We start from the raw sequence: 16609 nt of genomic DNA, 5'->3' as shown, positions 1-16609 counted from the left end.
GGTAATTACGAATATAATTCATTGGATACAGACAATAACTTATATGCACATGATGCCTAAAGTAAATACAGATAATATAGTAAAAATACCTGCCACATGTCAAAATGTCTCTACCAGGACTCAGAAGGCAGTTATATATTTTAATGTAACTTCTCCTATGTTGCTTAAGTGTTTGCAACATCGAAGAGCCTGGTATGATATATTGATAGGAGTTGGAGCTCGGGCTGGTATCTTTAAAAGGGAATTTGTTGCGCATTTTTTTTTTTAAAGTAAGTTACTTATTGTTATTATATTTGTAAAGATTTTTGCGATAATTTTTTTTTCCCCCCTCCCTATTTTTGGCTACAAGCCAGGAAAAGGTGTCTTCAAATTGCTAAGCATTGTCCAGTTCCCATTTTGGGAGAGCTTTCACAATGGCAGCATCTATAGGACACACCAAAAGGCTAAGGGCTTATTTAGACAAACGTGTAATACGTCCGTGCAACGCACGGATCTATGTTAGTCTATGGGGCCGTGCAGACTGTCCGTGAGTTTCACGCAGCGTGTCCGCTGCGTAAAACTCACAACATGTCCTATATTTGTGCGTTGTTCGCGCTTGAAGCCAATGGGTGCGTGAAAATCATGCGCAGCACATGGAAGCACTTCCGTGTGACACGCGTGATTCGCGCAACAGCAGTAAAAAGTATGAATAAAAACAGAAAAGCACCACATGCTTTTCTGTTTACAAACATACAGTGTCATAATGATGGCGGCTGCGTGAAAATCAGGCAGCCACGCATCATATGGTGATGACACACGGAGCTGTTAAGTACCTTTTACGCACGCAAAACGCCGCTTTTTGTGCACGTGCAAAACGCACACGCTCGTGTAAATCCGGCCTAAGAATGATGAAAGTCAAGAGGGACACCCTGTGGTGAATGACTTTTCAGTTGACAGGTTCACATGGCATGTATTTGAGGCGGTTTTTGGCGCATTTTTTGCACCAAAAAATGTGTCAAACGCTTGATTAGGCTTTCCATTTACATTGATGGTAAAAAAGAGAGTCCTTAGTACATACAAGCTTTTCTTTACGCAACCGTTTTAACATACACTATTTGAACGCAAGCATTTTTAAAAACCGCGTTGCGGAAAAAAAGCAGTGTGTAGTCAATTCTTTGGCACGTAAAGTCACCGTAGGTGAGAAGATTTTTATTTCATACGTTACTAAATTTATTTTTTTGTTTTGCAGGTTCTGCTCGACCATTTGGACTACGTCATAGATACGATGGACTACTTCGATCTACTTTTTAAAAAAAAAAAAAAAAGTTAATGAGGGTTGTGTGGGGGAGTTTGTTTTTTTTTTTATAAAAAAATAGCAATTAGACCTACCGGTAATTGTATTTCCAGGAATCCATCATGACAGCACTACAGGAGGTTGCCCTATTGACCTCTGTAGGGACAGGAAGACAGAGAGGTTAAAAGGCCCCTCCCACCACCCACTTGCCAGTGTTTTTCAATTACTACACCAGGATGGATGCAACCCTATTTTATTTCTAGGGATAATAACTGACATGTTAAATGCACAAATCAGAATTCAATAAGGGAGGAATGTAATGGTGCTGTCATGATGGATTCCTGGAAATACAATTACCGGTAGGTCTAATTGCTATTTTCCAGTACATCCCTCATGACAGCGCTACAGGAGCAATACCAGATTATAATGCTCAGGGCGGGACTACGGATTGAAGGACTTTCCGTCCAAAACGTAAATCCGTATCGGACAGAACATCGAGCCTATAATGTTTACAAAACGTATGATGGCTTGACCAAGTGGCAGCTCTGCAGATTTGGTCCATAGAGGCTTCTCTTCTTTCTGCCCAGGATGCCGAAACTGCCCTCGTTGAATGGGCTCTGATGCCTTGTGGGGCACATAGTCCTTGGTACTTGTAGGCTTCTTGTATGGTCGTTTTTACCCATCTCGCTAGAGAGCCTTTTGAGGCTTTCTTTCCTCTATTCTTTCCCCCAAACAGGACAAATAGATTTTTATCTTGTCTCCAGGAGGAGGTTCTATCCAGATACTGAAGAATTGTTCGCCTGACATCCAGGCAATGGAATTTTTCTTCTTGTTGGTTTTTTGGATCTGGATAAAAGGAAGGTAGAATTATTTCTTGTTCTCTATGGAAAGCAGTAGATACCTTTGGAATAAAGGAAGGATCCAGCTTTAGGATGATCTTATCCTCTTGTACTTTTAGGTACGGTTCTATGACTGACAGAGATTGGATTTCTCCAATCCTTCTTGCTGAAGTAATAGCGACTAAGAATGCAGCTTTTAGACTTAAAAAATGCATACTAATTGTGTCGAGCGGCTCAAAGGGGGGCTCACAAAGAGTCGTTAACACCACATTCAAATCCCAGGTAGGAACTGATTTCTTTAGGGAAGGTTTCAGTTTAGAGACCGCTTGGGTGAATCTTCTGATCCACCGATGTTCAGCCAGAGGAGTGTTAAAAAAATTACCTAAGGCTGAAATCTGTACTTTTAAGGTACTAGGGCCAAGCCCTTTCTTGAATCCCGATTGTAAAAAATCTAGGATTTTCGCAATGTTGGGAGAAAAGGGGTCTGGTCCTGGGTTTCCATACCAGGAACAGAATTTCTTCCAAATTTTTTGATAGATTTTTGAGGTAACTTCTTTATGACTTGATAAGATAGTTGAAATTACCTCATCTGACAGACCGTGGTTCCTCAAGATCTGCCTTTCAGGATCCATGCTGACAATTTCAGAGTTTCTATTCCCTGAAAGAATAAGGGACCCTGGGAGAGAAGATTCTCCTTGACTGGGAGCATGATAGGGTCTTCCAACGCTAGGTATTGTACGATTGGAAACCAACTTCTTTTTGGCCAATAGGGAAGAATAATGATGAGCTTTGTCAAATCTTCCTGGATTTTTCTTAATACCATTGGTATTAGAGGAAACGGAGGAAAGGCATAGGCCAGATCCATGTCCCAGGGTTGGGACAATGCATCTACTCCCAATGAGTTGTCTCTGAGATTTAGGGAGAAGAATGTCTCTACTTGTTTTTCCTCGTGGCAAACAGGTCTATTTGTGGATAACCCCAATTTCGGGTTAAGGACAGAAAGACTTCCCTGTTTAGGGACCATTCTCCAGGGACTCCCTTGTCTATGTTGTTTGTGGAGAGCCACCACAGGAGGGATGATTTCACAGTCTCGGAAATTTGAATTTTTGAATTCAGGGAGTTTTGTTTTCGATCCCACTGGGACAAGATCAGATTCTGTAAGGGTCTGGAGTGAAATTGTCTCCATGGAATAGATTGGATGCAAGACGTCATCATTCCCAACATCCGCATACATTCCCTTATGGAACAGGCGTCTTTCCCCCAAAATTTCCTTACTTCTGCCAGTAGGAGTATTTGTTTCTCTCTTGGGAGGAAGGAATGTTGAAGGGAGGAGTCTAGCAGTACTCCTAAGAAGACCTTCTGTTGTTGGGGAGGAAGACTCGACTTCTGAAAGTTGATTATCCATCCCAATTCTTGTAGTAGGGAAAGAACCTGTGACCGATGACTGACTAAGATAGCCGGAGTATCTGCCGTAAACAAGAAGTCGTCTAGATATGGGATAATTACTATACCCTGACTTCTTATGAATGCCATGATCTCTGCCATAATTTTTGTAAAAATTCTGGGGGCGGAGGAAATGCCAAAGGGGAGGCAGACAAACTGGAAGTGGAGAATGGAAGGACCGTCCCGAATTGCGAATCTGAGGAATCTCTGGTACGCGGGGTGGATAGGAACGTGATAATACGCATCCTTTAAATCGATCGTACACATTGATGCCTCTTCCCTTATTAGAGGAATTGTCGATCTGATAGACTCCATCTTGAATTTTCGATATTTCACCCATTTGTTTAGGACCTTCAGGTTGATTATTGTCCTGTAGGAACCGTTTGGTTTTTGACTAAGAAGATTTTTGAATAGTGGCCTTTGCATATTTCGTTGTGGGGAACTGGAGAAATGGCTCTCAATTTGAGTAGTTTCTGGACGTCCTGGATAAGGATCTGATGAAGGTCTTTTGCTTGGTACTGGGTTATTAGAAATTTCTCCGGAGGAATGGAGGAAAATTCTATTTTGTACCCTTCTTCTATGATCTTTAGAACCCAGGGGTTCTGGGTTATTCTCGACCATCTGGGATAAAATTGTAGGAGTCTTCCTCTTATGCTCTTGGCGTCATTGCTTTGAGGGCTGGAATGAATTATTTGGGTTAAGGAGATATCCTCGACCCCTTTTTCCTTTGGGGTAACTCCAGCGACCGGACTTCCCTTTCCCGCTGTAGTTCTGTAAGGTAGGATCCCTCTGTTGGCGAAATCTTCCAAACTGAGAGTTTTTTTTTGGTTTCTCTTCAGGAAACCCCTTTTTCCTATCTGCTGCACTCTCCAGCATGTTATCGAGGAGAGGACCGAACATCAGAGACCCTATAAACGGGATAGAACACAATTTGTTCTTGGACTTCGTATCTCCTGACCACATTTTGAGCCATAATGCTCTTCTAGCAGCATTTGAGAGAGCCCCATTCCTGGCAGCAAATCTAATAGATTCCGCTGAAGCGTCTACCAAGAATCCGGTTGCCATTTTTAGTAAAGGTAGAGATTCTAATAGATCTTGTCGTGATGTCTTCATCATCAAATGGGTCTCTAGCTGGTTTAGCCATATAAACATTGCTCTTGCTACTGATGTGGCCGCGATATTAGTCGAGATCAAGGCAGAGAAAGATTCCCACGCTCTTTTCAGTAGTCCGTCTGCCTTTCGGTCCATGGCGTCCCTCAACTGCGAGGAATCTTCAAATGGGATTGCGGGTTTTTTAGCAACCCTGGCTACTGGGACATCTACTTTTGGGATCTCATCCCAAGGCTTAGTGTCTTCTGGATCAAAGAGAAGTCTGTTTTTAAAATCTCTTGAAATGAAGAGCCTTTTTTCTGAATCTTCCCATTCAGTTGTCACCATTCTTTTGAGATTTTCGTTTACCGGAAAAACCCTTGTTTTCTTTTCCGTTAGACCTCCAAACATCTCATCCTGGATGGTATGTGGTTGGTCTTCTTCGGGAATATCCATGGTTTCCCGTATTGCTTGAATTAAGGTATCCGACATCTCGGAAGAGAAGAAGAATTTTTTCTCTTGAGTGGAAGAAGTTGAAGGCAAGAGTTCCTCTCCTTCTTCTAACTCACCCTCCGATAGGTAATAACATTCCTGCTCCGAGTCAGATCCCTGAGAGGGAGGACAATATTTTTGATCCACTTCCATCCGTGGTCTTTTTGCCCGGGAGTGGGAGGGAGTCTCTTGAGGAGGGGCGAGGGAGGCTACTGACTGACCCACTTCTTCACGAATCATAGCCCTAAGTTCAGACATGAACGTTGGTTGTTCCTCCTTTAGTATTTTTGCAATACAATCCTGACACAATTGTTTCCTATGGGACTCTGGCAATTTTTTTGCACAAGTCGCACATTTTTTAACCTTCTTTTTATCAGTTTGTCTCTGAGAGGAATCTTTTTCCTAGAGAAAACAGAAGGTAGGTAAAGTATGGTGTACATACATAAGGGGTCATAACCCTTCCCCAAGGGTGAGACTCACATGACCCTGGGACATATCTGGAGTTCCATCAGGACGAGGAAGTTCCATACCGCGACAGGTAACAGGCAATGCAATATGCAATCCACAAAAATAATCCAAGTTAGAGTTATCAGCTCTAATTACATACCTGTGCGTGTCCCTTTAAATGCGGGCGTTTTGAATTTCCCGCCTTCCAAGATGGCCGCGGACCGGTCGGCTATTCGTCTCCTTTGGAGTGCAGCCGCCATAGCCGGCGACTGAGGCTTGCTATGCGGTGCAGCGAGAATCCCTGCCGGTGCGTCCACGTTTATGGAGCTGCCGGTCCCCGCCTGGTCCGCGGCCAGGCCGAAGCCTGCTTGGGAATCCCCAGCCCCCACACACTACCAGAACCCTGCCTAGGATTCCTCCGGTAGGTGTCTCAGGATGGGAGCTAAGGGACCCCTCGTTCGAGGGGTGTTAGCCTGGGCTTTAGGGGGAAGAGAAGGGGGAGTGCACGGACCCCCCGCTCTTGCCCCCTGCCTGAGTTTCTTTCCTGCAGTAACACAGGAGCGACATCTCTCTGCTCCTGACCCTGTGGGGACAGGAAGAACACTGGCAAGTGGGTGGTGGGAGGGGCCTTTTAACCTCTCTGTCTTCCTGTCCCTACAGAGGTCAATAGGGCAACCTCCTGTAGTGCTGTCATGAGGGATGTACTGGAAAATAATTTCTTAGGGTGTATTCACATAGTGCGGTTTTGCCGCGTTTTCGCTGCTCAGCCGAAAACCGCATCGAAAAAATTGCATGCGCCATACAATGTGGTTTTTAGCCGCGCAGGAAAAACGCGGCAAAACCGCAGGATTTTTTGCAGGCAGAAAAAAAAATCTGCCTCAGAACTCTTTCAGGAATTTTGCAGCCGAATTTAAACTGCCTGCCTATTTTTCCGCTGTTTTTGCGGCAGTTTTCGCCCGTGGCCATTGAAGCTAATGCAAGAACCATGGGCAAAAACGCCACCAAAAACGCCTCCGAATTTTTTTTAATGGGAGGTCAGAGGTGGAAGCCGCAAGAAAGGAAAAGCCGCTTTTTTGGATACTGGATCGAACACGTATCCTACCGATACCCATGGTGGCGGTGGGTACCAGGGTAATAATGGGGGGTTAGCGCTAGCTTTTTTTTACTGGCTAACACTAGCCCCACCTTAGTAATGGACGTCGTCAAACATACAACTGCCATTACTAAGGCGCTAATAAAGTATTAAAAAACAGACCTAGGAAAATATTTTTTTATTGAAATAAAAACTCCCCCACACGACCCTTTGTCAGAATTAAAAAAAAAAAAAAGGGTAGATTAACGAAGTAGTCCAACGAATCTAAAACGTAGTCCAAACGGTCCAGTGGAACCTGCAAAACAAAAAAACTTAACGTTGATAATATGTTGCTGCTTCTTCATTCCTTGCACCTACTGTGAATCGCCATGTATGTATCCTTGAAAAATGGGGATGGGAAAGGGGAAGTGGATGGGAAAGGGGAAAAAAAAAAAAAAAAAAAAGAGAACAGGCGCTGCTCCAAGGTAATATAGTTTTGGATGGTTATAGTGCAATTGTGGAAAAAACAGCTCATAGACGTGAGCGAGTCCAACTTGTGGAATGTTTACTCACCCTCTTGGGTTGTGCGGTCTCATCGGCACAACTTAACTTTAGAGCTTCGTATCGTACAGTGTGCAAGCCCTTTGAGTAGACACCGGCGGCAGGTAGACACCAAATCCTCCGGTGAAAGGTAATATCCAAAAGATAATGCAAAACAAATTTACTCCTTCTCGTGGCGCTCCTGTTTTTGCTTCATGCGGTTCTTGGTTTTCCTTCCATTCGGTACGGAATGATCCACTATCTTTCCGTTTAGGTAATATTTGAAATTTATTGTATAAATAGAGTAAAAACAAAAACATATCAAATAAAACAATACTGGAAGGCAACGCGTTTCCACCTAGAACCTAAGTCTTCATCAGTTTTTATATCCTCATAGTCTGGTTTAATCAGGACCGGGTCAGAGGCCATCGGTCCAAGTTCAATGGGAAATTATTTCGTTTTGTGGTACGTATATTTATAATATATCTCTCACAATCTAATTTCTTATGGGACCAGGAGATTAATAACCCTAGTTGTTATAGTATACGAGCAACCTTTCTATATTGTTCTACCTTATATTGTTGTTGGTTTGCTTCTTTTTGATAACTTGTTTTTTTATTTTCTTTAGCATGTTATGGATTTACTTCTTTTAACATAATGATAAATTTTTACTTCTTTATATATTTTAACCATTATTTTTTCTATTCACTCCCTTGTAACCAAGGAGTACGGAGTTCTAGACGTAAACGGATCAAATACAGAGTTCTTGTTACGATGACTACAGGGACTCTATTTTCTGATTGGAGTTTCCTGGTCTCAACCCGTATCTACTCCAATCAGGCCTTTTTGTTACATCTCTCTGGCGGTCGTCGCATCCATATCACTGCGGAAATGTAGAAAAGTCGGGTAGGTGAGTGCACAATAAAGTGAACATTGCGAGGCTCCAGTATTTACACAAATGTCAAAATACTTACCATTCGATGGAGTGAGTAAAGATATCCAGTAGAGGGTCTTTCTCTGTAATTGGTCCTCCGACCTTTTGAGAGGGTTCCCTCGAGGACCACAGTGATATTGATGCGGCGACCGCTAGAGAGATGGAACAAAAAGGCCTGATACGGGTATACTATATACTAGATATACTATAACAACTAGGGTTATTAATCTCCTGGTCCCATAAGAAATTATATTGTGAGAGATATTCTGAATATACATACCACAAAACGAAACCACTTCCCCTTGAACTTGGACAGATAGCCTCTGACCGGGTCCTGACTAAACCAGACCATGAGGATATAAAAACTGCAGTAACACCTTCATTTTTTATGCCTAATGAAGACATAGGTTGTAGGTTGAAACACGTTGCATGCCAGTATTGTTTTATTTTCTTTGTTTTTACTCTAGGTAACACTATGTATTGTATAATAAACGGAAAGATAGTGGATCATTCCTTACCGAACGGAAGAGAAACCAAGAACCGCATAAAGCAATAACAGGAGCGCCACGAGAAGGAGTAAATTTGTTTTGAATCTATTGAATCGCCATGTAGTTACACGGCGGTTCACAGTAGGAGCAAGGAATGACGGAGCAGCGGTGATCGCGAAGATCCTTCATAACAGCTGATAAGCGGCTATGAAGGATTAGCGGCTCTTGTCTGCCGCTGATCATCGCTGCTTATCAGCCGTTTTGAAGGAACAGCTGCGAGCACCGCTGCTCCGTCGTTCCTTGCTCCTCCTATTTAATGGCTCTCCTATTCAAGTGAATAGGAGAAGGCTGTAATACTGCGAACAGCAGTGCTTGCCGCTGATCCTTCAAAACGGCTGATAATCGGCTATGAAGGATCAGTGGCGCTTGTGATACTTCATAGCCGCCAATCAGCTGTTTTGAAGGAACAGCGACGAGCACCGCTGCTCCGTCGAGCACCCCCCCCTACACACACAAATCCCCCAAACATGCAACCACGCCACACACAGAGCCCCCACACACAACCCTCCCCCCCCCCCCCGCAGGCACACATCCCTTACCTGCAGTGCGGCTGGTCTTCACCAAAATGGCACCGGCTTTCCCCCTACAAACCAGCTTCTATGCTGGGTTGCTCTGAACGGCGCATGCGCAGTACAGAGCTAGACGGCACAAGCACAGGTTATAACTAATGGATTCCGTTTGTTATGTCCTATGCCCTGTAGCTGCCATATTTCATCTGTGTATGTGTCGTGAAGAGACACATACCCAAATTAAATAAAACACGGCAGCCACCAGTAGAGTAAGAAAGTGTTAATATAAAAAAGTTTTATGAGAAAACAGAGTAAATATAATATTTTATTAAATAAAAACACGAATTCATAAAAAAAAAAAAAAAAATCATGACACCTATCCTTGAACTCGATGGACATAGAAATACTTAAAAATAAAGTTGCGGGAGAAGGAACACATATAGCACAGTTAGTCAGAATCCGGGCTCAGACAGAGACAGAGATGCTTAGTTTATTTAACAGAGCGATAAATCAACAATATGTTATGGATGAAAATATTACTCGTGTATTTAACCTTACTATGCGTAGTTTGCGGTATGCATCGAATGAAAAAGACGTTAAATCAATCAGATTTAATGACTAACAATAAACAATTATGGAGAAAGATATTTAAGAATGTGATTCCTAAAGATCGATGGTCGTTACCTAAACCAGAATACAAGATATGTGCAGATTTCTGCTGTGTAGGGCAGTTTATGTATTTTCAAGTGCATGCTGCACAATTGATGTGTAAATATATTGTTGTTCCTGCTATATTCGGCCCACCAAGTTATCCTTCTCAATACTGGTTACCCCATTTTAATGGCAGATTTATTGATAGGGATAATAATAGACATGTTGATAAAACGTGTACTAAGACGTCCACAGTTTATGAACAGAGTTTATTACAACATTCGGTGAGTATACGTTCATTTACTGTTAAGCCACAAGAATTTTAAACGTTTGTAGAAATAGGGCCACAATTTGTATGTATAGTAACTACTGATAGTAAAACAATAAAGTTATAATCTGGCAGTACCTTTTGCGGGATGTCTTCAAAACGTTAGTTTTCTATCATGGCATAACTAAAGTTATACCTTTTTACCCGATGAGAAAAAAAACCAGCTAGATTTTATTGGCATCCGGACATTTTGCCTATAGAAAAATTGGCCATTTCATTAGAACTTTTGTTGGTTCTTATGCGAACTACAGAACATGTGAAAAAGCATTTACAAATTCGGAATAGAACTTTAAAAGAAGTAGAAAAGGGTACAGTTATAGTGAGCAAACAATATCTAGAGCTTCTAACATTCAAGCGGACACAGGCCACCATTGGTATGATATTTTTACTGCATTGTCTCCTTCAGCCACGGGTGTGTAAAACTTGTTGTTACATCCTATGTTTATAATACGAATTATATTTTATTAACCCTTTGGAATTGTTGCATTACGTATAGAATATGTAAAACTAAGACACCTGAAATGATTCCATTAAGTTATCCTGGATATTCTAAGTAATCAGGGGAGGATTATATTGAAAATGTGATTGGTTGATTGAATATTTATGTTGTATTCAGGTGGCTATACATGTTCAATGCCGCTGTTATATAATGCCGCTGTTATATAATGCCGCTGTTATATAATGCCGCTGTTATATAATGCCGCTGTGACTGAATTATTGTTTATCTATACATGTTCAATGCCGCTGTTATATAATGTCGCCGTTATATAATGTCGCCGTTATATAATGTCGCTGTGACTGAATTATTGTTTATCTATACATGTTCAATGCCGCGGTTATATAATGCCGCTGTGACTGAATTATTGTTTATCTATATAATGCCGCTGTAACTGAATTGTTTATCTATACATGTTCAATGTCGCCGTTATATAATGTCGCCGTTATATAATGTCGCTGTTATATAATGTCGCTGTGACTGAATTATTGTTTATCTATATAATGCCGCTGTAACTGAATTGTTTATCTATACATGTTCAATGCCGCGGTTATATAATGCCGCTGTGACTGAATTATTGTTTATCTATATAATGCCGCTGTAACTGAATTGTTTATCTATACATGTTCAATGTCGCCGTTATATAATGTCGCTGTTATATAATGTCGCTGTGACTGAATTATTGTTTATCTATACATGTTCAATGCCGCTGTTATATAATGCCGCTGTTATATAATGCCGCTGTAACTGAATTGTTTATCTATACATGTTCAATGTCGCCGTTATATAATGTCGCTGTTATATAATGTCGCTGTGACTGAATTATTGTTTATCTATACATGTTCAATGCTGCGGTTATATAATGCCGCTGTGACTGAATTATTGTTTATCTATATAATGCCGCTGTGACTGAATTATTGTTTATCTATACATGTTCAATGTCGCTGTTATATAATGTCGCTGTTATATAATGCCGCTGTGACTGAATTCTTTTTTAGCCAAATATGTTCAATGTCGCGGTTATATAATGTCGCTGTAACAGAATTGTTTATCTATACATGTTCAATGTCGCCGTTATATAATGTCGCTGTGACTGAATTATTGTTTAGCCAAATACGTTCAATGTCGCTGTTATATAATGTCGCTGTTATATAATGTCGCTGTTATATAATGTCGCTGTTATATAATGTCGCTGTTATATAATGTCGCTGTTATATAATGTCGCTGTTATATAATGTCGCTGTTATATAATGTCGCTGTTATATAATGTCGCTGTTATATAATGTCGCTGTTATATAATGTCGCTATGACTGAATTATTGTTTAGCCAAATACGTTCAATGTCGCTGTGACTGAATTATTGTTTAGCTATATATGTTCAATGTCATATAATGCTACTGTTGCTGAATTATTGTATATCTTTGCCATATAATTTGTTTTGAACAAGTTGAGCCTTGTCGCCCAGTAGAATCAGCATTGTTCTGGACTAAGTCTTGTGCTTTTGATTCTCTCAAGGTCTGGGGTGGCCACTCCAGGTTATTGGGGGGGGGGGGAGGGGGATCAAATAAACAACACGTACGCTGATTTAAAGAGGCTCTGTCACCAGATTATAAGTGCCCCATCTCCTACATAATCTGATCGGCGCTGTAATGTAGATAACAGTGGATTTATTTTGAAAAACGATCCTGGAGGCTCAAGACGGACGACCTTGAGAACCGCCTTCGTAGGAACAACGTGCGAGTGGTTGGACTGCCAGAGTGGATGGAGGGTCAGCACCTGGAAAGGTTTGCTGAACGCTGGCTGCGTGAATTGTTTGGGGAGGACTCCTCTCCGGCCTTTGGAAAGGGCCCACAGGGTCCCCACTAGGCCTCTACCTCCTGGAACCCCCCTCCCCCGCAGGCTTTTCTTATGAGACTCCTCAATTGTAAAGACCGGGACAAAATTCTGGCTATGTTAGCGAAGAAAGGGCGATATTACTCTGGATAATTCACGTGTATCCTTCATTCCTGACTTCTCGGCTGATTTACATAAGAAAAGGGCCTCATTTACGGCAGTTAACAAGAGGTTGAGGGAGGCTGATCTTCAATACTCCATGACATTTCCTGCCCGCCTGCGTGTGCAATGGAGAGGCAAAGCCCACTTCTTTAAATGCCCTGCTGAGGTCTCCTCCTGGCTAGATGGCCTTCCGCGGGCCTCTCGTGGCCCTTGAGCTGTGATTTTCTTGCATTATCTCTGGCTGAGTTTTGTGTTCACTGGTTTGCAGTGATTCCCTTTTTTTTTTTTTATCCCTGATGCATGCTCCTTGTTCATCTGCAGGCTTTTCCATTTTACCTGCTGTGTGACCTGCTGATCTTCATTCTTCTGTCCTGGATCTGTGAGTACTTTCCTGTGATCTTCAGATGGCTATTGCCTCAGCGACCCTTTTAGTTAGAATCCTCATGTTGACTGTTCAGGATCCAAATCTATGCAATTTTGGAACTAGTATAGGTGGGGTGGGGGTGGGTTGTTGGGGGGGGGGGGGGAGCGGGTCTGTTTTTGTATCTTACATTGTGCATCTTATTCGGATAGGTGCTATACTTTTCTATGTGCTATGAGATTGTTTTCTTTGCATTGCTATTACGCTGCATGTACACGGTTATGTATCTTGATTGCTCTGCTGCAGGTTTTTGGGGCGGGATGCGTAGCTATGTATTGATTTACTGTCTGTTGTTCTGTTATGGCTAATCCACTGCTTAAATTGTTGGTCTGGAATGTCAGGGGCATGAATAATCTGCTTAAAAGAAATCTTGTGTTCTCCTTTATGCAACCTCACTCTCCTGACATTGTGTGTTTATTAGAAACTCATCTTATGCCACAGAACATCCCCTCCCTGAAGAGATGGGTGGGTTGGTTGAATAGCTCGTCACTCTTCCTTGTGGTGCTTGTGCGTAATACCCTTCGCTTTTAAGTCACGACTGTCCAATCTGATCCTGAGGGGCGTTATGTGTTCATAGCCTGTACTGTAGACACTTATCGTTTAGTCCTGTTTTTTTGTATACATTCCACCCCCTGCTGATCTGTCTGTTCGGAATCAGGCCCTGGCCTTTTCTCTGACCTATCCGGATCACCAGGTGATATGTGCGGGTGATTTTAATATGGTTCCGGACACACTGAAGGATTGTTTTGTTCGGGTGCGGGAGGGGGGACGTCCTGGAGGGAGGTCGGTGCTGGGAGGGTGGCTGGATGCAGTGGGTTGGAGTGATATGTGGCGGCATCTCCATCCTCAGGAATTGCTGTACTCCTGCTACTCACCCACTCACCGATCTCTTTCCCGTATTGACAATATTTTTTGTACTCCTCGTACTCTGCTTAGTGTTGCTGACATCCAGTATCTGCAGAGAGGAATATCGGACCATTCACCCATGTTGCTATCCCTTGATGTTGGCTTGCCTCCTGTTTCTCGCAATTGGCGATTTCATCCCTTCGGCTTATCCCAGTTTCCTGAACCTGATAGAATTACTGACCAGCTCACGACACGGTTTGTCACTAATCCGCCTCCTGCTGATAATCTCTTGACTTGGGATACTGCTAAGGCCTATTTGAGGTGTTGCCTTAGGTCTTCGATTTGATTTGTTAAGAGGCGGACGCGAGAGTCTGAGAAACGTGCGGCAGATAGGTTGTCTGAGGCAGAGCGACGTAATGTCTCTGATCACACCCTGGCTCATTTTGGTACGTGGAGAACTCTGCAGAGATCTTATAACCTCCTTTTGAATGTGAAGGCTGAGCGTCGCCAGTTTTTCTCTAAGCAACTTTATTTGAGTTACGGAATCAGTCTAGTAAGCTTCTTGCATATATGGCTAGTGCCTCCACTGCCCCGCCCCCCAGACTGTCCATTAACCCCTTTCCTCTTTGGCCACTTTTGACTTTCCTGATAGAGCCTCATTTTTAAAATCTGACATGTTTCGCTTTATGTGGTAATAACTTTGGAATGCTTTTACCTATCCAGGGCAATTCTGAGATTGTTTTCTCGTGACACATTGGACTTTAAGTTACTGGCAAAATTTGCTCGATCTGTTCAGTATTTAATTGTGAAAAACACCAAAATGTAGCGAAAAATTGCAAAAATTAGCATTTTTCTCAACTTAAATGTATCTGCTTGTAAGACAGGCAGTTATAACATACAAAATTGTTCCCAATTAACATCCCCCATATGTCTACTTTAGATTGGCATAGTTTTTTGAACGTCCTTTTCATTTTCTAGGACGTTACAAGGCTTTGAACTTTCGCAGCAATTTCTCAAATTTTCAAGAAAATTTCAAAAGGCTATTTTTACAGGGACCAATTCAGTTGTGAAGTGGCTTTGAGGGCCTTATATATTAGAAACCCCCAAAAAGTCACCCCATTTTAAAAACTTCACCCCTCAAAGTATTAAAAACAGCATTTAGAAAATGTCTTAACCCTTTAGACATTTCACAGGAATTAATGCAAAGTAGAGGTGAAATTTACAAATTTCATATTTTTTGGCAGAAATACATTTTTAATACAATTTTATTTATAACACAGAAGGTTTTACCAGAGAAATGCAACTCCATATTTATTGCTCAGGTTCTGCAGTTTTTGGAAAGGGTTAGGGTTAGAGTCCCTGCCTCTGCTTGGAACTACTGTCCCGTACTGTAATCATGATTACAGTACGGGACAGTTGTCCTGCAGCGAGGCAGGGACTCCTAGCATCGTACATCACTATGATGCTAGGAGCCCGGCTCCCTGCACTGTGTTCGGTCCGGGTCTTCTGGCCGAAATACGTTCCGTACATTACGGACGTAACATGGTCGTGTGAACCCAGCCTAACCCTGCAGAGGTCTCGTAGAAATTAGTGTGCACTCAATGTTGCAGAGTGAAAATGGGATTTTTTCCACAGATATGCCAATATGTGGTGCCCAGCTTGTGGCACCATAACAAGACAGCTCTCTAATTATTATGCGGTGTTTCCCGGTTTTAGAAACACCCTACATGGGGCACTAATCTTTTGCCCGGACATTCAAACAGGCTCAGGAGTGAAAGTGTACCATGTAAAATTGAGCCCTAATTTGGCGATTTACAAAGTATTGGTTCACAACTGCAGAGGCTCAGATGTGAAATAATAAAAAGAAACCCCTGAGAAGTGACCCCATTATGGAAACTGCACCCCTCAAGGCATTTATTAAGGGTTGTAGTGAGCATTTTCACCCCACAGGTCTTTTCCATAAATGATTGCACATATTTTTCCCTAGATATACCATTCAGTGGCAAATATGTCATGCCCAGCTTATGACGCTGGAGACACACACTCCAAAAATTGTTAAAAGGGTTCTCCCGGGTATGACGATGCCATGTATGTGGAAGGAAACTACTGTTTGGGCACATTGTAGGGTTCAGAGCGGAGGGAGCGCCATTTGGCTTTTGGAGAGCGGATTTCGCTTGGTAGTAGATTTGTTTGAGTATTGCGGGTGTTTCCATTTATAATGTGGGGGTACATGTAAACTGGGCAGAGTACATCAGGGGCATAGTCAGGTGGCATAATAATGGGGTAAAAAAACAATAAAATGATCCATAGATTTGTGTTACGCTGTGAAGCAATCCTTTCTGCACAAGCCAGTGTCGCACTGATATATGGTGTCCTTTCTTATCCCCCTTTTGGTCCTCACTCCGCACCTTTGCAGTTTGGGGAATTTTGCTGGGAAAGTGATGTCCTGGTATAATACGGGCACCCTCGCTTCCCGCAGATATGTTTGGGCTCTCCCCTTCCTGGCTCCCTAATTTTAGGTCCTTGATAAATCGCCTCTTGAAACAGAAGAAATGTTCCCCTCGGGCTGGCACAACCGCATATTTTTTTATTTCCTGACTTATTAGAGCCTTAACTAATTTTATTGTTTCATAGACGAAGTGGTATGAGGGCTGGTTTGTTGTGGGACGAGCTGTAGTTATTATTGG

The 16609-nt window shown here is 42.3% G+C and overlaps 1 protein-coding gene across 3 annotated transcripts in view; it reads right to left on the bottom strand.

The window, feature by feature from the left end:
* The window catches only part of XRCC6 (X-ray repair cross complementing 6), a 228146-nt gene that overhangs the window by 196873 nt on the left and 14664 nt on the right, over positions 1-16609 (bottom strand). The window contains exon 2 of one of the 3 annotated variants that reach the window (XM_075833597.1): positions 10244-10359. The exons of 1 other annotated variant lie outside the window; for it this stretch is intronic. Coding sequence is in view for 1 of the 2 variants with exons in the window: in XM_075833595.1 (XP_075689710.1) it covers positions 8170-8172 (3 nt within the window). In the remaining variant the exon portion in view is untranslated. Of the gene's footprint in view, positions 1-8169; positions 8282-10243; positions 10360-16609 lie in introns of all 3 variants that reach the window. One more of the 3 variants, XM_075833595.1, reaches the window with a different exon arrangement.

Source organism: Rhinoderma darwinii, chromosome 7 (genome assembly GCF_050947455.1).
Source record: "Rhinoderma darwinii isolate aRhiDar2 chromosome 7, aRhiDar2.hap1, whole genome shotgun sequence".
NCBI lineage: Eukaryota > Metazoa > Chordata > Amphibia > Anura > Rhinodermatidae > Rhinoderma > Rhinoderma darwinii.
The sequence above is the reverse complement of the archived record's forward strand: the minus strand, read 5'-3'. Positions and strand labels throughout refer to the sequence as shown.